Below are 21776 nucleotides of genomic sequence, written 5' to 3'. Positions count from 1 at the left end.
CCAAGACAATATTGCTTCTTGCGCCTTTCCGCCTCAGTTCAAATCCAATTAAAATCCTAGGTGTCAGTGTTGCTAAAAACTTAATTTTGTGGTGTGTTAATTCAGAACAGATGCTTTACTAATTATTAAAAAATTATTATTTTGTATATAATATCTAATAGCTTTTATAATGGTGCACAATATAAATCTTTACTATTCATTGACCCATCAGAAACTTGCTGATTCTGTTTCATTGATTTCTCCAACAACACACTGCTTATGCCAGCCCCATTGCTGGGTTCATATTGTATTCTGTGATAGTAAAGACAATGTAGGACAGCAGCTGTGAAAATGATAGCCACCATTCCACTTAATGTTGAAGTTATTAATGATATAGAATTTTTAAATTTACATTTCTTCCAGTATTTAGAAAATGAAGAAGCATCTGTGCATATTATGACACAGCAGTTATGCAGATAGAAAATAACGAATATTATGCAGCTTCATAAGGAGGGTATAAGATACTAAGTTCTAGATGAAAACAGAAAAAAGTTAGTCTCACTTGATAGCAAACCCCCTATTTTTCCTATTCCCAATTTGTTATTACATTTTATAAATAAAACTATAATCTTCTTCAGAATAATCACATGGAAATGTAGCTTTCCAGACTCTTTTTCAATGTATGACACACAATATGCAATATTTCAAGACTTACCAAGCGGGAATCTTTGAATCTTTGTTTTTAATATATTTTTCCCATGTGGAAGTTTCTTTCTATTTTATTTACATCATCATTAATATGCAATATTTATGTGATATAAGGCACATATTTGTGTGTCTTACACCACATTGACTGTGAAGTAAACAGTTATACAGAAAGTGCAATAACTGACCCTTACATCTACAAATGCTGTATTTGTCAGATTGTTTATTAATGTGGATCATATTTGCTTGTATGTTATGTAAAATGTGTGTCTGTGTTTTGTTGTAGAGTTTGAGTATTACTGCTGCCTTGTTGCCATCACTGCAAGCCCAGTATAAGATGGATCGAGTTAATAGCACAGGTATTACAGGAAGCAAAGCAAAATTCACTGTAGATCTTCCACATCACACCTTAAGTTTCACTACCAAACTCCAGGTTGGTTTTACGTTTTGAGAGATTATTTCATTGTGTTTAATTTTTGTTACACAGCCCGATATTATGTGTGTTCCATTCATCTTTTCAGGTAACAGAGGCTAATCTTCCATCAGAAGCAAGTATTGAACTGCCAAAGGTTCATGTCTCAGCCGAATATGTGCAAGATGGTAACAACTCTGGGGAGGCACAGTTTGCAGGTAATTTTCCTTCCCATATCCTAACAGTACTGTCAATTTCACTAACACATTACATATCTCTTACAGTTTTCCAGTTAACTACATACACTGCTGGAAAAAAAATGCAACACCCTCAAGGACCAAGTTATTTTATTGACAAGAGAGGTGACAGGTATTTTATCATTGCAGGAGCATATGATAACAAATTCAGACCAAATGAAACACACGTGCGCGGACCGACTAGGGAACGGCAAACATAACACCAGGCACCAGGCAGGCATAAATATGCGACCCGGTCCAGCAAGCAGCCAGTCTCAGGGAACACCTGATGAAGACGTCAAGTAATGACGTCGAAATATCATGTTTGGAAGACACTGATATCCGGCAGAAAACCCGATTTCCATGAGATGTCATCAAATCGCCGGGAAAGTCTAAGAAATTAAATCATAAAGCTGCCAAATGGCATTGTGCTGTAGATTGTCCCAAGCATCTTGCACCGTTTGTTGCAATTTGGCATTAATTCTTGCTTCATCATGTTCCATACATGTTCAGTTGCATCACCTTCCTGTCAAATAAATGGCTGATGCTTCTCCCCTCTCCCCATACTCTGACAAACCAAGAATCCTGGGATGGGGCCTGTGTATCATGAGTGAATGCACTTTGAAATAGGCTGTTCGCCAGGTCTATGCTGTACATATGTGTATCCAACTCTCACATACAGACAAGACTTTTCTCATCACTGAAAACAATGAGGCACTATTGCATTATCCAGTCAACTCTTTCACAACACCAGAGTAGCCATGTTTGGTGGTGTCCAGACCTCAGTAGTTGTGTGGCCAGAGGCACACAGGATTTTGATCTTGCTGCAAGCAGATGGTACCCAATGGTCCCTGATTGCCCAGCAGGTGCAACACATGCCTAGATTTCTCCACTGGATGATAACTGGTGTGTTTCCACTGCTCACACAATGTGCTGGTCTTGACAGACATCCAGAACAGTTCTGAGAATGTTTTACAGACCACTGTTGAAAGCAGCGTCATACCATCAATACATTGTACCCAACAGATGCAGCAATCTGTAGATACATCCATCCAGCTTCTCGAAGGACCACAGTGTGTCCCTGTACAGATGGCTGAAGTTGTTCAACAGGATGATGTATTTATCAATAGGGTGCAGTTGTGCCCTAGAATGAATGTTGCACGTACTGTTCATCTCAAAACTCAGCACAGCTACTTCCTGTAGAGTCCAAACAGAGGACGCACTGACAGGCCTCCTGAGCACCATCTGATCACAGGTGACTGTGACAAATGAATCACTATCACTACAGCCCCTCAGTATGCACATATTACACTCTGGTTGCCACTGACCACAGTTCTTGAGGGTGTTGTATTTTTATCCGACAGTGTATCAGTGATGTATCCTGATATTATTTTTATCTGTCACTGATATTTGGCCAGAAAACTGAACAGCCATCTTCTTGTTTCTTGATTTTTATCTTCAGATAGCAAAATTTAATGTGTGTGACAAAGTACTATTATGCATGAGAATATTTGCCACCAATGGTATGAAAACAGCAGTATCGTAGAAGTCAAACCATGGAAAATCCAGGATGGAATGTAACAATACCAGGAAGGAAAGTTGCTACTCACCATGTAGCAAAGATGCTGAGTCGTGATAGGCACAACAAAACACAGCACCAGTGCATGATGGGAATGGCGACTGGGTGGGGATAAGGAGGAGGCTGTGGCGGGGAGGGAGAGGGATAGTATGGTTAGTATGGTGGGAGTGGCGGACAGTGAAGTGTTGCAATTTAGATGGAGGGCAGAAGAGAAGGTGTGGAGGGTGGATGGGGTAAGTAGCGGAAAGGAGAGAAATAAAAGAAATTAAAAGACTGCATGTGGTGGTGAAATGATGGCTGTGTAGTGCTGGATTGGGAACAGGGAGGAGGCTGGATGGATAAGGACAGTGGTAATGAAGGTTGAGGCCAGTAGGGCTACAGGAACGTAGGATGTATTGCAAGGAAAGTTCCCACCTGCGCAATTCAGAAAAGCTGGTATTGGTGGGAAGGATCCATGTGGCACAGGCTGTGAAGCAGTCATTGAGATGAGGGATATGTTTGGCAGCGTGTTCAGCAACAGGGTGCTCCACTTGTTTTTTGGCTACAGTTTTCTGGTAGCCATTCAGGTGGACAGACAGCTTGTTGGTTGTCAAACCTACACAGAATGCAGCACAGAGGTTGCAGCTTAGCTTGTAAATCACATGACTGGTTTCACAGGTAGCCCTGCCTTTGATGGGATAGGTAATGTTAGTGACCGAACTGGAGTAGGTGGTGGTAGGAGGATGTATGGGACAGGTCTTGCATCTAGGTCTATGGCAGGGGTATGAGCCATGAGGTTTGGGAGCAGGGGTAGTGTAAGAATGGGTGAGTATATTGTGTAGGTTCGGTGGATGGCAGAATACCATGGTAGGAGGGGTGGGAAGGATAGTGGGCAGGACATTTCTCATTTCAGGGCATGACGAGAGGTAATCGAAACCCTGGCAGAGAATGTAATTCAGTTGCTCCAGTCCCGAATGGTACTGAGTTACGAGGGGAATGCTCCGATGTGGCCCGACTGCGGGACTTTGGTGGGACACTGGAAAGATAAGACACGGGAGATTTGTTTTTGTACGAGGATGGGATCAGTGAGACCCTCAGTATATTTTGAAAGGGACTGCTTGTCACTGCAGATGCGACAATCAGGGGTGGCTAGGCTGTACGGAAGGGGCTTCTTGTTATGGATTGGGTGGCAGCTGTCTAAGAGGAGATATTGCTGGTGGTTAGTAGGTTTGATATGGACGGAGGTACTGAAGTAGCCATCTCTGAGGTGAAGGTCAATGTCTAGGAAGATGGCTTGTTGGGTTGAGTAGGACCAGGTGAAGCAAATGGGGGAGAAGTTGTTGAGGTTCTGGAGGAATGTGAATGTGAATGTGAATAAGGTGTCCTTGCCTTCAATCCAGATAGCAAAGATGTCATTCATGAATCTGAACCAGGTGAGGGGTTTAGGATTCTGGGTTTTTAGGAAGGATTCCTCTTAGATTGCCCATGAATAGGTTAGCATAGGATGGTGTCATGCAGGTGCCCATAGCCATTCCGCGGATTTGTTTGTAGGTAACGCCTTCAAAGGAGAAGCAATTGTTCATGTGGGTGAGGATATAGTTGGTCATGGAGACTAGGAAGGAGGTTGTTGGTTTGGAATCCATAGGGCGTCTGGAACGGTAGTGTTTGGTAGCAGTAAGGCCATGGGCATTAGGAATGTTAGTGTACAGGGAGGTGGCATCAATAGTGACGAGCAGGGCGCCATGCTGTAAAGGTACAGGAACTGTGGAGAGTCGGTCGAGGAAATGGTTGGTATCTTTTATGTAGGATAGGTTCCGGGTAATAGGTTGAAGGTGTTGGTCTATGAGAGCAGAGATTCTCTCAATGGGGGCACAGTAACCGGCCACAATGAGGCGTCCTGGGTAGTTGGGTTTATGGACTTCAGGAAACATGTAAAAGGTGGGAGTGTGGGGAGTGGTAGGAGTAAGTAGAGAGATTGACTTAGGGGAGATGTTCTGGGATGGGTAAGGATTTGAGTAGTGACTGGAGATCCTGCTGGATTACTGGAATGGGATAACTGTGGCATGGTTTGTGGTGGAAGTATCTGACAGCTGACAGAATCCTTCTGCTACATAATCCTTGTGGTTCAAAACAACGGCGGTGGAGCCTTTGTCAGCAGGTCGGGATCTGTTTTTAGATGGTGGACTGCGGTTCTTTCTGCAGATGTAAGGTTAGTTTGCATGTTAAGGGATTTGGGGAATGATGTTGAGGAAAGGTTCGAGGTTAAGAAATTCTGGAAAGTTAACAGGAGGTGGTTTGGAGGCAGTGGGGGTGTATCGATAAGTGATGCTTATAAAAATAATTTAAGCTGACTTTTTTATGGGAAAAGGTATTTTACAACGCTACTTCAGTAGTGATTGGATAACCATGTTGAAAAAGCCACTTGAGAGTTAGAGGAAAGCTATTAATTTGATATAAAGGTAACTTTTTACATCTTGAATGAGGTCAATTCTTGGGGTAGTACATAATTAAAAAAAAGAGAACAACTCAAATTTAAAAATAATTTTTGAAATAAAGTATAGTTTATATTAAGTAGGTAGTGTATAGGCAGTATTTTTACTTACTACCAATTTGTGTTCCATGATTCTAAGAATTTCCAATTATCTAGGAATTGCATATGGGCATTGATATTTTGTTATTAAGTGTTTTTTTTTCTTTTTTGTTGTTGTTGACCTCATTTTATCTACATAACAGTGCAGTCATACGAAAGTAAATAAGAAAAGGAGCAGAATAGAAAACTGTAGTCTGCCTCAAATGTCACTACATCTTACAGTAAAGCATTTTTTCTTGGTTTTCACTGAAAACAGTTTAACATTTAAAAATACAATTATCACCAAGAAATACTACTGTTTAATACATTCAGTAATAGTATTCTTATCAATATCATTCTTTAATAATATTCAGAGATTTGACACAGATTGTAAAGTTGTTTTTTCCCTGGCTTGTCACTACACAGCTGTTCAGCAGTGTGTGTGTGTGTGTGTGTGTGTGTGTGTGTGTGTGTGTGTGTGTGTGTGAGAGAGAGAGAGAGAGAGAGAGAGAGAGAGAGAGAGAGGGAGAGAGAGAGAGAGAGCAACATGTGCCCTTCTTTGAAACAGCTAGTTAAAGTGCAAGTTAAACAACATATTTCTCCCTTCTTTCCTTTCATTCTTAGTAGTAAAGGCAGTAAAAGATATACGTAGCCTTAAGTGTAAATATTTACTAACTTTTAGTGCTGGGAGTATCATCCCCTCCCGTATTTTAACTTGTGAATTATACAGTCTAGCAGTAAAAGCTTTAAAAATCCTTTTTTTATATAAAAAGTCTCCAGCTTTTGGCATTTAAAACTGCTTTCAGGAAATTCCCAGGACAATGCCCATTTATGAATGTCCTGCTCACTGGGCATTTGCCCTGCCCACATCACTAGCTCCAATGAGAACTGCTGAAACAGTGGGTCACTGTTTGTCTAAGAGAAGGTGCAATGCCGTGAACTGTGCTACATGGAATTTTGCTTAGTGGTTAGCATCAGTGGTAGAATGCTGTGGGTCAACCCAATTATCAGCAGTTATTTTCTCATTAGGATTTATCATTTCTGGAATTATCTAGAAATTTAATGTTCGCATATACTGGAATATGCGATGTGTTCTGTCTGTACATAGCTGTTCACAATACACATGTTTTCAGTGCTGTGTGTTCATTGCTGATCCTGATTTCAGATTTGCATACAGATTTGGACTTTATTGTGGTTACATGACAGTATATACAGACTAGGCACACTGTCTTTTCGTTGTGGCATGCTGTGGATCGAACATGATATTAATAACAGAAGCTTTCCTGTTAAAATATACATGGACACCATATTTTATATTGATTCTTTGCTGTGGTTATACACACTTCACCTGTGATTAAAATTCCCTGTGAAATAAGAGTTTGATCACTTTACACACTTTGTTTAACTTATCTGAATAGGTTATAATTACATTCATCATATAAAATATGATAGAAAATACATGCAAAGGGAAAATTATATGAATTAATAGTTTTTTATCTTTCACTTACAGATGGCGTTGTCCTGAGGCAAGGCAGCTATTTAAGTGCTGTTGCAGCAATTGGGGAATTTGAGCATTCACTAACAACAGACCTGTTGAATCATCTTGTTTTTGTGCAGAAAGTTTTTATGAAGGTATTTATATTGGCTATTTTAAAGTTATGTACATCATTTTGTGCAGCTATACATAAGGACATGAGGTGAATTTTACAAGGATTGGTTAATTGTGATTATCCTACATCCAGGCAAAGAGTCTGTTGAAAAGAGGTAGGTTGAAACTAACGATATGGGTTGCGGGAGATGATAACAGTAGAAATGGCGCACTTAGAAAGATGGTATGAGTGACAGTACATTACATTACATTAAATAAACCATCAATTGGAGCAATATAAGGAAATGTTTTGAGTTATATTAATGTTTTACATTACTTCTGATAGTGTCTACACATCCAGAAGTGAGGAATTATGCGACAGTTAATTGTGAGTCCATTAAATTAAGAGAAAAGTCAAAAGGAGCACTCAGAAAATAAACCGTAAACAAACTGACTAAAAGATTTTTAAAAAATGTGTAAAACATTCTTTTAAATCACATTGACAGTGCTCCTTATCAGACTTATTTGAAAATATTAGGTGAAATGTTTTGAGCATTTTTCTGAGCTAGAATTCCTACTTATAAAAGTAATACTAATGAAAGGTGACAAGAATTGAGAACAGCAAATATGCAATAATTAGGAAAATACACTGAGAATCTTAGGACTACAGAACATAAAATGGCAGAGAAGATACACAGCTGATGATAAAGAACTAAGGTTAAAGGTTTTTACTGAAAATCCAAGGTTAATCCCAAATGCAAGAGCTCCTATTTTTGTAGAAATACAAAAAATTATTTTCCAGTACATTTATAACATTTTCAACATTGAGCACTTATCTATTTTTTTTTTTTCTAAATACTTGCTATCTCTGTTGCCAATTCCAGACTATGGGTTGGGTTGGTGGTGATGTTGCATTCATACTTTTGCAAGAGAGTGATGGTTTGATAGGTGACATGTTGATGAGCATAGTCAAGGAGAATGTGTATGCCCTTGGTCAACAATCGTGAAGTTTGAGCTAACCATGGGTGAAGATTGGCTGATTACTCTGGAGGAGCTCTATATTTTAGTTCCTGAGATTTCCTGAAGCACCATTCACAGCATTTTAATGGAAATTAATTGCCTGGCTGAGTTTGTTTAGTGTTTCACAATTCTTTTCAGTGTTTATTGTGATCCCAGCAGGCATAAAGACAACTAATAATACCGCTTTCTGATTCCACACCACAGTTCTACATCTACATCCATAATCATCAAGCCACCCGATGGTGTGTGGCGAAGGGCAGTTGTTGAGATGTTACTGGCAGGCTGCGTTTGAATTATTGTGGCTTGGGTGAAGAGGAATGCTGCCACTTGTTTGATCTCAGGTGTAAAGTGGGATGCCCAGTTTTCTTTAGCCATGACAACCAAGGACATAAAGTTGTTCTTGTCATGTGCATAGTGGTGAAGAAATCTAAGGGAATAATCAGCTTGTTGCTGTTTTTGGTCTTCCTTCCGCATTCATGATGCTCATTTTTCACGCACCTTTCGATATTGCACGTTTTCCTTTAAAATTCTTTGAATGATGCTTGTTTTAGGTTTCAGTTGAATTTTTGCTGTCTTGACTGGTAAGAACTGATACTCTGACAAAGAATTTTGCTGTATCCCATCACTGCAGAACAATACTGTGGCAATAAAACATAAAGAGACAAAAAAATCAAAATAAAACTTAAACAAGAGAAAAAAATTACAAGTAAAGCTGTAAAGGAAATGTGCCATTTACAGCAATGAAACACAGTTCGCACATAAGCGTCTGCCAAAAGCAAAACGTGTCAAAGGCTTTAGAGTGAAGACTATGCAATTCTTCATAACAACAAACTGCTTCTGATGAGTGTGACATCACAAGTGTTCACATTAGGTTTGCTTCAACAGTTACCAGCAGGCTCATGTGCATGCAGAGTTGAGACACGTATGAGCAGTAGCAACAAGCAGCCAGACACTAACCAGAAAAATTTATGTGATGCGCCCATGCGCAGAGAAGTCTGAGATGTAGTGGGGAGGGGGAGTAGTTTCCATGTGACCAGTTTTTACTTTTAGTGATTTTGCTGTTTCCCCTTTGTTTACAGCTCTCAGGTCAAATGAAAACAAAATAGAATCCTTTTGAAACTTCTTGTCAGATTAAAACTATGTGCCCAACCGAGACTCAAACTCGGGACCTTTGCCTTTTGCGGGCAAGTGCTCTACCATCTGAGCTACTGAAGCACGACTCACATCCTGTCTCTCAGCCTTACTTCTGCCAGTATCTCGTCTCCTACCTTCCAAACTTTACAGAAGCTCGCCTGCGCTGTGGCTAAGCCATGTCTCCGCAATATCCTTTCTTTCAGCAGTGCTAGTTCTGCAAAGGTTTGCAGGAGAGCTTCTGTAAAGTTTGGAAGGTAGGAGACGAGATACTGGCAGAAGTAAGGCTGTGAGACCGGGCATAGCTCAGATGGTAGAGCACTTGCCCGTGAAAGGCAATGGTCCTGAGTTCGAGTCTCGGTCGGGCACACAGTTTTAGTCTGCCAGGAAGTTTGATATCAGCACACACTCTCCTGCAGAGTGAAAATCTCATTCTAGAATCCTGTTGCTGGGAGCTGTCAAGTGAATTGAAATACATTCACATAATTACGGAAGGCTAAAATATGTTGTTAGTTTTATTTTATTAACACATTTTTGACAGTCAAGCATTAATCGTCTTACTAAACAGTGAAGTTATTTCTGTCGATTTGCTCAAGAAATTTGCCATTTATTTATCTTTCTCTCAGAGGCAGTTAATTTATTTCACGAAGTATTTCATTCCACACCATTGGCTAGTTTTAACTGTTTGCTGAATTTCAAATGCATGTTTTCATCATCTGGCACACATGGCATTATGCCATAATAGAGAAACAAACATGAGATAATACAGTACTGGTACCCCCAAGAAAATTTGTATCCCAAAAACCAGACTGAAAAGATTAATATCAGGTTGGGACCTACATCTTTGTGAATCTGGACTTATGAAGGTGCACTTTAAGCTGAATTACACACTTTAGTATGATTATAAAATTCTGTTGTCCTTGGAGTATCATCGGCTGTCCTGTTTCGTTTATGACATAATGTAAGCTCTCTTAATGCTATGTATGATCTCTTAATGCTATATATGTACGAACAAACACGCTTCTAAAGTCGTCTTAGTTGCGCACGTGCAGTAACACCCGTTTTCTGGTGCGCTCTGACAGTTGGTGAAATGAATTCTAACAGGTTGTGGGGAAATATTGCAAATGGTGATTTGAAGAACATTACTTTCAAAGTAAATTTCAGTTTATACAAGGTGGATTATGTTACGTGCGAGAATGTCCTCTGATTTTCTTAAATCACAGAGTGTTTGGTTCTCATTTAAAGCTTAACACTTTGAAGACCAGACACCTAGAAGAATCTTGAACCCAAAAGACCAGACATTTAAAACGTTATTTAAAATTTTACTGGCGCATTTGTGTGAGATATCTTAAAGTAAAACATATGCAAAAGGCCAATATTATATGTAAAAACTTAACTTTTCCTCTAGCTACAGTACATTAACTTTTTCTGTTTGTGTGTTTGTGCTTCTTAACAGTGATGTTGCTATTAGCTGACTATATCACGTATCCTATGCTCTGAAGATCTGCTATCATCAGCTGACAAGATCATAGCTCTATCATTGGCTTAGAAAACCACATCACAACGCGATTTCAATGCTGCGGAAAGTAACATGTTGTGTTTCGTGGAACTCTAATGCATACTTTCGTAATATGAAAGTACATGTTGCGGCACATAGAAGATCTTTCCAAAACACATGATGTGTGTGCCACTTAAACACAGAAAAAGTGTATTTTCACCCTGTATTTTTAAACGGGAAAAAATCCAGGATTTTTTTTTTTTTTTTTTTTTTTTTTTTTTTTTTTTTTTTTTTCTCTCTTCTCTCTCTCTCTCTCTCTCTCTCTCCTTGTCCACGTATGCACCCTGTTCGTTCATCATTAATGTCACTATGATCAACTGTAAACACTCTGCACCTCACTTACAAATGTTTTTGACTTCCATGCATGACACTCCACAGACTTCCATCTGTTGCTGATGAAATTCAGCCACATCAGTGCTTACACATACAAAAAGTGAATAACTACATGAATACCACTCTTGCCTTTAGCATCCCAATGGAGCTCCATTCTCTAAGGATGCTAAACTAAAACTGAATGTTCCAACTCATAAATAAAAAATAAACAAACAAATATCCAACACTTTTAAACTTCCATGAATCAATTGCCACAGAATTCCATAATAAGGAATGAAACTAACTGACAGAAAATTCAGCTTGCATTGATAAGAATGGCCAAGATTGATTGGTGAGGAGGGGGGACTGATCAATAAAAAATGGGAATCGTACCAATTACTTCTCCAAGCTAGCGTTGCTACCTCTGGATCATGGGGTCGCAGGTTTGATTCCCAGCCAGGAAAGATTGGGAACTTGTATTGCTGCTGATGACCTCGAAGCTGATCTCCCCACAAACCTACATCACCATCACTTCTCCAAGACTCAGTCTCAGCACCAAAAAAGAACATTTTCCAAAATTCACATAATGACCAGACAGTGACAACAGAAATAAAGAATGAATGAAGACAACTTAAAGGTTCAAACTTCAAAGATGTGAATAACTGAAAGAAGAAACTTCTGTGTCGAAATAAAGGTGGTGTTTGGCTTAACTCACTCTTTAGTGAGAACTTTGAAAGCTGCTGACAACTCCATCATCCTGAGAGAGAAAGACAGTTAGGAAATTTTGGATTGTTTGAAGCAACATTTCTAAACAGATGCTCTAGTGTTGCAGAAGACTTTGCAATATTTTTGTGTCAGCAGAATGCAGATGCCAGTATACATAATGAAAGAGTTTGTAACACATTTCATTTGTCATACAGTTCGTCCATTACTACACATACAAGACACCACATCTTGTGTTGCGTAGTTGAGGATTGACTCTTAAATTACACTTCCATTCACATTTGTATATTCCACAGGATAACACTCTTAATCTATCGTTGTCTCTTGGAATAACGTGACCATATCAGATTTGTCTCCTATTTAGTGAAGCACCTGTACCTCTAAGAGAGAAAAATAAAGAAATATTTATACTGAGCACTTACCTTAATATATGAGTGATTTAAGTAAATGCATTTTGATTACATCAGTGCAGTGCGATCAGAAAATTTTTCTAGTAATTGTAAATAAGTAAATCACTTTCTGCTATTCACAATGTAGAATCAGAAAAATAAATTAAACAATGCGAACTATAAAATTCTTTTTTTTGTTCGTACATTGAGGCTAGCCAAGACACATGGAAAAGTATTAATAATCATTCTAATGAAAATGGCTCTGTACTGTAGTTTCTCTTGATGATGTCAAGATTTTTACTGCCAGAGATCATGTAATATTGAAAGGAAAGAAGCCAAAATTCTCACATGGGAGTTTACACAGGGCAGTTTGCTATTCCTTTGTAAATATTAACTGTAATTTATTAACAATGAGGAAAAATAATAAGTATCTGATGACTGTGTCAGTTACAAACAAGAACGTGTACTTCACATTTTAATTCAAATCTCCATTTCTTCCGTCAAAGCAACAAAGATACTTTTACATATTCCACACAAAATATATTATAGAATATACCTTATACAGATTATCAAAGTTAACATCATTAATTTACTTTTAGCATGGAATTTAAAAAAAAATGTTTCTTTCACCATATGAATAAATTGGTGAATACAGATATTTTTACTCATGCTGTGTTTCTGTGGTTACCTGTTTGGGTACTCTAACATTCCAGCTGCATATTTCAGTAGTACACTATGTCAACATTCCTCTTTATTGACCAATAAGTTGTTATAGTTGCAAAAATAAAAATTAAAGAAAAGTTTTTGAGTTTTTGTTATAACCTTTAATCACCAATAATTGCATGGATATTCAAACACTCTCTCTTAGAAACAATAGCTGATTACATGATAACAACTCAGTATCTCGTATTCGACTGCCGGTCCGTGACATGTGACCGGCGCTGTTCGTAGCTAGGTGGCGCTCCCGCGCTCAACCGAGTTGCGGAGAGCCTCTGTCGCCATTTGCGCGTACTGTCGTGGCAGCACTGTTAAATGTCGTGGCACTGTCACAAGAGTTTTAAAGTATGTAAGGTTTAACAAAAACATTTAAAACAAAATATATCATTGTCAAACCATTCATTGCTATTATCTAGGTAATATAAAAAATTTAATCAGGTTAAATGCAGTTTTGCACTATTGACATCTTTTTTAATGAAAAATACTATACTAGTCAGATTTTTTCCTGATGCAGAAATGCAACCAAGATGATCTTTGAGAGACAACTCTGATAAAAATGAAGAAAGCAGCTACAATCTTTATACTTCATCTCTTATTGAACTGGGTGGACCAGAACTCCATCACCAAACTTTCAAAGGTGGTAGTATGGTCCAAAGAAGGAAAAAATGTCTTAGTTATCATATTGTGATATTGTGAAATGCATCTCTTTTATTGCAAGCTCTTTGCTTTCCATTTTGAGAGAGGAAGGTGATGGGGAACAAAGCAAGAAAAAGTGTTTATAAACATAGGCTCTAAAATCTGCACTTAAAAAGCTGTGAGAACTTGTTCAATGGAAGAGATGTACTTCACAATAGTAAGATGAACAAGTACTCATAGTTCTTATGGCATGCACCTTACAACCCGTGTGTACTGGACTTACTTTTTTTCCCACTGTGCAGGCAATACAAATCCTTTGGTTGCCAGCATCATTATATTGATCAACTTCAGATTCTCCATGACTGTGTAGGGCACATCTTTTTTCACTGGCACAGATTTGTCACCAACTCTATTTTCTCTGTATTTGGCAGCCATGTTAAGCCAAATACCATCAGATAACCCAGGTGCTGCACACAGACATTGGTTTGATGGAGGACCTTTCAAACTTTTGAGACTGATATATATCCAAAGCAAGATCACCAAAGTAATGGGACTGCAGTGTAGGGATGTTGCTACATCACCTGCTTTCCTACCAGAAGAGGAACACCATATCGTGAATTGGTATAAGAGTGTATATAATCAATTTGAATTTATTACATATACACAAAAACAAAAGTTTTCACACAAATTTGCAAATGTCACTTGGGACATGTACACACATACTTGTTTAATAAGATGGACAACTCATACACTATAGTACGAGGATGGCCGATTACGATGGTAGTTTCAAGTAATGGAAATGTGTATTGTTGCTTCCTGTAACACTGTATGCAATACCTGGATATGCCACAGCACCAGGCCGCCTGCCTGCTACTCTTCAAATCATCCAGCAACGGAGCGTCAGCATCTGTGCAGCCAGCTATCAGAGACTGCCTTCAGTGGTTCACACTACCTGGGCATATGGCACAGCAGCCGCAGTGGTGTCTAGTGGGGATGTCCTCTATATAAGGACAGTGCAGCAGACACCCTTTCTTAGATGTGTTTGTTGTTCATTTCTACATGGATGAATAAACTTTAGTTAATTGTGTCTGCGTTGTTATTTGTGTCTTGTATTACAACAAAATTGGCAATGAGTGTGGTGTTCACTTACTTCTCAGTCTATTTAGTTGTCCCTACAGTTCTCATGTCCATGAAGACAGTGCTCAGATCTCTACTCAAGCAACAGCAGGCTCTTACAGTTGCTATTACAAACTTTTCAGCCACATAGCACCTGCCAGCTTTTCTCGCTCACGGCTCTGCAGCCAAAGACTTTGAGGCTTATGAGAAATGGCTTCGGCAACAATTTTGCACTATTGACATCTTTGGTGTCACTGATGCAAACATGTGTAAGGCCTTGTTCTTTTCTTGGATTTTTCCTCTGATCTGCCAGTTGTTGTGCCAGTTAGCCCCACTCCAGGAACCTGCATCGCTTTCATTCAACAAAATGTGTAGGCTGTCAAATTATAATAGTAAACACATGCATGTCACAGCAGCGTGAGTATGTTGGTATCATTGTCAGAAACACCCCCACCAGTCTTACCAGGCTTGGGCAGCTGAACTCCATTACCTCAGTCGCAAATGTCAGTTTCTTTCTTACCAATGCTCATCACAATCCCTATGCTGATTCTGTGGTCCACGATGCTATCATTCAGTTGGCTCCCAGCAAAGATGTGTGTCAGTGTGCATGCAGTGTGAGAACCGGTCTTTGACTGAAGTGTTAAATATTGCTCAAACTTGGTTCCTATTCTTGGTTGTCCAGCATCAATTAGTTTGCGGGGAGGGGGGCGGGGGTGGCAAGGCAGACAAACAAACATGGCCTCCATGCCCTTCTGGGTAGTGCCATACCAGACAACAATGATAAAAATAACAACCTTCCCACTGTTTTTTACAACATGACAGGGCCGCATGCCCTAAGTGCTGGGCAACTTGCAACAACTGTAGAAAAGGACATATAATGTCTGTATGTTGTTCACAGCCCCCCTTCTGCAGACGTGTGCATGGATGTTAATTTTGTGTCTGTTTGATGGACAAAGTGCTCATACTGTAAATGGACACAGCTCCAAGCATGACTTTATTGAATTCATAAATGTATGGAGTTTTGGGATCTGTGATGTTGTCTCTGGATACTCGACATTTGATGGTTTACAACAAGCAGCATATTACAATTTCGGGGCAATTTACAGCTCTTCTGTGTATAAATCTGTGGTTCGTTCCTTGACTTTCTTGGTAACAGGTGATGCTGACGTCGACAATTTGTTCGCTCTGGATGTTTTCAATGTTTTTGGTTTTTCCGTTACAGATATGGTGCTCCTCATTACAGTTCAGGTCCCTTACCAGCATTTAGATTCTCTTTGTTCTGAGTTCATGTCTCTTTTTATGGATGGGTTACGTTGTGCCATTAATTCTGCAGCCCATGTTATCCTGAAATTTAGGCCATGGCCACACCTCTTCTGTGCTTGCCCTATTCCAGTGAAGTAAAGTCAGAACTGGGTAAGTTGAAGTTATTGGGGGTTATACAACTGATTATATCGAGTGTTGTAATGCTCAATCTATCATTGACACTTACACTTTGACCCATCAGGACAAGTTATTGGCTAAACTCACAAGGGGCCAGTTTTTCTCCAATATTGATTTATGTGAAGGCTTTTTATAGGTTTCATTAGCTGAGAATTCTAAATGGCTGTTTATGATTATAACACCCTTCTGGTTACACCAGTATCAGTGCTTTCTGTTTGGTGTGGCTAGTGCCCTGGCAGTTTTTCAGTATTTTTTGGAAAATTAGTGGTGTCAGTTCTGGGGCAAATCAGCTGTCTCAATGATATCATCATTACAAATGGATCCATGGATAAGCATTTATGTAATTTATGCACCTTGTGTCTCTATTTTATATACTCCAAGGTTGAAATTCAACTTGACCAAGTCACTCTTTTGTCAGTCATTCATAGTGTATTTGGAGTTTGAGGTTTCTTGGATTGGTGTTAAGTCTTTTTGTCATCATGTCACCATCAACATAGCTCTGCCTTCCCCTACAAATGTCAAAAAACCCCAAGCATTTTTAGGTAAAATGGCATACTATCACAAATTTATTTTAGGTGTGGCCACATTGACCTATCACCTCCATGAGTTGATCCACAAGAATGTTCATTTTCAGTTGATGCAGACCTGCAATCACACAATCATGCTTTTGAAATCTTCTCCCTGTTGGGCAACTTTCCATCCTGACCAGCACATGGGTTTGGCTATATGGACTCAGGGTCATTCTCATATATCTATATATGGTTGGTTCTGAACATCCGATAGCTTACATGTCGAAAACGCTCAACTCTGCTCACCCATGCTACTCCCAAGTTGGAAAGGAAGCACATGCTATCATCTATGCACTCAAAAAGTTTCAAATATTCGTGAATGGGCATAACCTCCACCTCATTGCTGACCACAAGCTATTGGTTTCATTGTTTAATACTTCTGCTTCATTGACTGACAAGACAGCACATTGCATCCAGCATTGGGCCTTATCTCTGCCTCACTGCAATTATGAAATTCATGTTTGGTTTACATCACAGCACACCAATGCCAGTGTACTGTCCCAACTTCTAACGGGACCAGAGTCTGCTCTTGATCAGGATGAATTCCTTTGTTTTAACTTAGATGTTGTGGTGCAACGTACAGTGGAAGGGTTTCCTATTACAGGCTCCCAGATTGCAGCTGTTATTGGTTTTGCAACAGTTTGTTCACCTCATTCAGCATGGTTTATTGGGCAGGCCTCTGAACAGGGCATCTAATCTTCTACATAACTATTTTGTCATCTGCCACTGTTTTTCAGTATTTGATGGTGGTGCTCTCTTAGCTATGTACAGGCTGTCACCCTGGATTTTTAACCCCAGCTGTCCTACAGTGGGATGTGCTTCCACTAATACCTCAGGGACATTAGGGTGGGAGTCTCGCATACTAAGTCGGTGGCCTGTCAGCACATGTTGTGGCCTGGCATCAATGGCAGCATTACGCATTTTGTTTCTCTATGTGCTCGAGTCGGTAGCGCAGTGGTTAGCACTCTGGACCCGCAGTTGTGAGGACGAGAGTTCAAATCCATGTCTGGCCATCCAGATTTAGGTTTTTCCATGATTTCCTTAAATCACTCCAGGCAAATGTTGGGATGGTTCCTTTGAAAGGGCGCAACTGATTTCCTTCACCATCCTTCCCGAATCCGACATTGTGCTCCGTCTCTAACGAAATCATTGTAAATGGGACGTTAAACACTAATCTCCTCCTCTCAGCGTGCTACCCAACAGGACACAGTGTGGGCGATGCTCTCTCTGTGGCCTGCACTGCAGTGTCCAATGGAAGACATCCATTTTGATTTCACTGGGCCCTTCGTCAGGTCTTACCTGTTTCTTGTTGTCGATGCTTTCTCTGATTTTTCATACATTATCCAGTGTCCTTAGACATCAGCGACAGCTAAGACTCAGGCCCTCTCCAATTTTTTTCCTTTGAAGGATTGCCTTATATGCTTGTGATGGATAATGGTTCACAGTTTACAAACAGCCTGTCGGCCTCTGTCACAGGTTCTTCGGCCGATGTTCTTCTGATAATTTTTCTGATGTTTCACCAGCATGAGTGGCTGGCCTTGTCAGAGTTTCACCCTCTATTGCTGGTGGTGGATTGGAGCTGAGCTCACAGGCACAAACTATACGTACCTGGCGTGCCAGAGTCCAAAGGATTCTCTGCAGTCATTTCCAGTGTAGTTCTCTTGCTACCTGTGATGGTTGTTAGCTGCAGCGTGGGAAGCCAGGATCTGAGATAGTTCTTCTCTACAACCACAACTTCTGTGATGGCAGATTTTACTTCATAGTACTTTGTGTGGGAGGGGGGCCAGCCACACACACATGTCCACAGAGTGCCACTTTCTCCCTCTACTCATCTATTCCAACCTGGATTCCCCTTCAACCGTTGCCATCATTACCGGTGGTGCCATCTGCAGAGGCCATGGATGTTTCATCAGTTGTCAGTCGTTCAAACACCTGGCGCTGGAGGAGTGCCCTTTCCCCAAAGGAGGGGCAAGGGGGAGGGGTTGCCAAACCCCACATGCAGTACTCAAATAAATGTCAGAGCACCAGGCCGCCGGCGTGCTACAGTTCACATCATCCACCAACCACGTCTGCGCAGACTGGCCACCAGATGCTGCCTGCTGTGGGTCTTTGGACTTGTGGGTCACTGAACGTGTGGACACAGCATGGCAGCTGCTGCGCCGTCTAGTCTACTCCTCCCCTGTAAAAGGACAGTGCAGCAGACATTCACTCTCAGACGTGTGCTTACTGTTTATGTGTATCAGCTTCTATGTTTGTTGCTCATTTGTATGTGGATGATTAAACTTTGGTTTTTTGTGGTTGCATTGTTATTTATGTCTTACATTTGCAGCGTGTTCATCAAATCGACATTGTCAGAATGTAGAATTTCAAGCAACTATTCATATATTTGTACGTAAAAATCTTTTGTGTTGTTAGATCTAACAACCTAGGAGATTTTAACTTCAATAACAATGGCCACAAAAGCTGCAGGCTTACATGTTCATGTAACTGTTTATGGTGATCAAATTTGCCCTCAGAGAGCTTATGGTTATGATTTCATCTGGATGAGATTTTTACTTGCTATGTGCACCCTTTACTTGCTATGTGCACCCTTTACTTGTTATGTGCACCCTCCTGTAATGAGCAATGAGGCAGATCCAGAGATGTAGTGCATTACATAGTTCACTGCCAGTGACTCTCAAAAATTTCCAGTCTCCCTCTCACAATAATTTTTAGGTTCTTATCTGGCAAGAACTGTTTTATTCATTTTTTTCCTTCATAATTATTCCATGATTGCCTTCACTGAACTGTAGTGTTGTTATTATGGGTAATACTATTATGCAAAAATTTAGTCTATAGAAAGGAGAGACAATGCATAATATCATAATTTTTATTTCTGAAAAACTGCTCAACATTATGAACATTGTGCTCCTTGCTCCTTATTCCATTGTGCCACAACTGTCAGGGTGCACTCGCTGAAATATTTATATTTCATGGGACATTATTTGTCTTATACTGGCTCCTTTAAAAGCATGTATTCCTTATGTACCAACCAGTATGTGTTTGTGTATGTGGACCTGTTTTCACACTTTGTCATAAATTGTGACAATGTTGGCATTAGTGGCTTTGAATCGCTGTAATGAAAGAAGTTTCATTGTTGTTGAACTTGGTTGGCAATGAAAGTGGAGAAGTTAATATAAAACATACGATCACCAAACAATGCCCTAGGTTAGATTTCATGTTCTGTCATAATTTACTGCAGAGTAAGGAGGGGGAAAGCTGTGTTAATACAACTCTCAAGTCAACAGCTTCAGTTATATGTTTCATGGAATCAAATGTTACTTTCACAAATTTTCTCACATGCTCTTCATTTCTTTTCATGTTCACTTACAAGAGTACAAACACAATATTACACTTCAAAATATTTATATAAAACATACCTGCATCCATGAAAATTAGTCATACTCAATGTATTCACACTTCAGTGTGGCACATTTTTCTCTGTGTTGTGCGACTTGTGGAAACTTTGGTTGCAGAAACCGGTATTTTAGCTGTTTAGGAAATATTCCATCTCAAAATTTATCTTGTCACTATTCTGGAAATGCTTGCAACACAGTGCCTTCTTCATCTAGTGAAAGACCAAGACAGCATTGGGTGTCATATCAGGAGAATATGGGGTAGACAAAGGTGCCCACATCCAGGGAGGCAAGGGGACTCCGCGGCCCTGTCTAGCCCTCAGGGAGAGGAAAAAATATAGTGTAGTCAGGTGCATTTCTTTTAAGAAAATGATTTAAAAGTTAGTATTATGCAGGTTTGTAATAGGTTCTGACTGGAACTTTTTTATGGCTACTTACAAGCTGTGATTTGCCTCCCAAAATATTCCATACCTCCAGGTCTAAGCCCTTCCCTACAAACTATTGTATGGGTGCCCTTGGGGGTGAGGGAGGTGGGCACAAATGTTGAGAGCCCTAAGAAGCAACATGTGTAACTGCATCCTGAGCAGACTGAATTGAGACTTCCTCATGGAGCGCAAACACCCCCTTGGACAGCTTCCTACAAAATGTCATCTTGGCAATTACCTGTAACCTCATCAGCAGATATTGGTAGTAAGCCTGAAGACCACCTTTTCTGATAATGCTTTGTGTTTGTCTTTTTTGGCAATAGTAAATCCGCATGCTTGCACTGCAAGCTTGGTGCCTTTGTCTCAGAGTTAGAGTGATTCACTATGTCTGTGGTGATTATGTGACTATAGGCACGTGGAATGGCCTGAAAAGCAGCAACATTTCCTGTGCTGCCTTAATTCGACAACCTTTTTTAGTAGTTATAAAAAACCTAGCATACAACAACGTTTGTCATGTTTGACATGTCATACGTAACTGATTTTCAATTTTTTACTTTCACCTTGATTGTGATATGATGCTTTTTCAAACACTGGGGCCTCCACTTCTCTTGTGATCCCTGGTTCTTCACAGAGAGATGGTTTGCCACTTCATTTTTTTCCATTCAGTCTGGATTAACAACACTGGAAGCATCCGTGCCACTTAACATTTCTGTCTGTCATGTGATGGCGCATCATTGCTGTACAGTCCCATCAACTAATCTTGGACTGTTGCAGTGTTATCCCCCTTCAGTTCTAGAAAACAAATTACCTCACTTTTTTTTTGAGATGATGATTAAAATTTTTTGACCGCCCTTCATATACGTCGCAGCTGCAAATTTTGTGTGTCACCCATATGTCAGAGGAAGCTGTGATAAACCATCTTCACTAAGACCTCACCAGTAACGTATTGCAGAATTAAGCCCATATTACACGATGTGCCGAAACTGTGGACCAATGCACCAGTGCCCCAAGCATGTATCTTTGAAACTAAGGCTGGTTCACGTAGACATATTACACCATCCACGCGGGATATACCTGGTGCACATGAGCAGTAGACAGTGATAACGCACATAATGCAGACAGAACTGTTTGATCTCTTGTAAAGTCATTCGTGCTACCGCATGAAACACAAGGGGGACCATGTCGCATATTGGAACATCATCCGTTTGAATTTATTGATGTGACTCAGGGTTCCTATGTCATAAGAAAATGTTTATCACTATTTATTAAGTAATTATTATTCTCTTATGTAGGTTACT

General features: G+C 39.9%; 1 protein-coding gene across 12 annotated transcripts in view; it reads left to right on the top strand.

Annotated features, from left to right (window-relative positions):
• The window catches only part of LOC126336925 (transmembrane protein KIAA1109 homolog), a 468521-nt gene that overhangs the window by 322218 nt on the left and 124527 nt on the right, over positions 1 to 21776 (top strand). For all 12 annotated transcript variants that reach the window (XM_050001082.1, XM_050001080.1, XM_050001090.1 and 9 more), the window contains 3 exons: positions 971 to 1117; positions 1206 to 1314; positions 6970 to 7091. In XM_050001082.1, coding sequence (XP_049857039.1) covers positions 971 to 1117; positions 1206 to 1314; positions 6970 to 7091 — 378 coding nt within the window. The remainder of the gene's footprint in view (positions 1 to 970; positions 1118 to 1205; positions 1315 to 6969; positions 7092 to 21776) is intronic.

This window comes from Schistocerca gregaria, chromosome 2, assembly GCF_023897955.1.
Source record: "Schistocerca gregaria isolate iqSchGreg1 chromosome 2, iqSchGreg1.2, whole genome shotgun sequence".
In the NCBI taxonomy this organism is placed as follows: Eukaryota; Metazoa; Arthropoda; class Insecta; order Orthoptera; family Acrididae; genus Schistocerca; species Schistocerca gregaria.
This window is presented reverse-complemented; position numbering and strand designations above follow the sequence as displayed.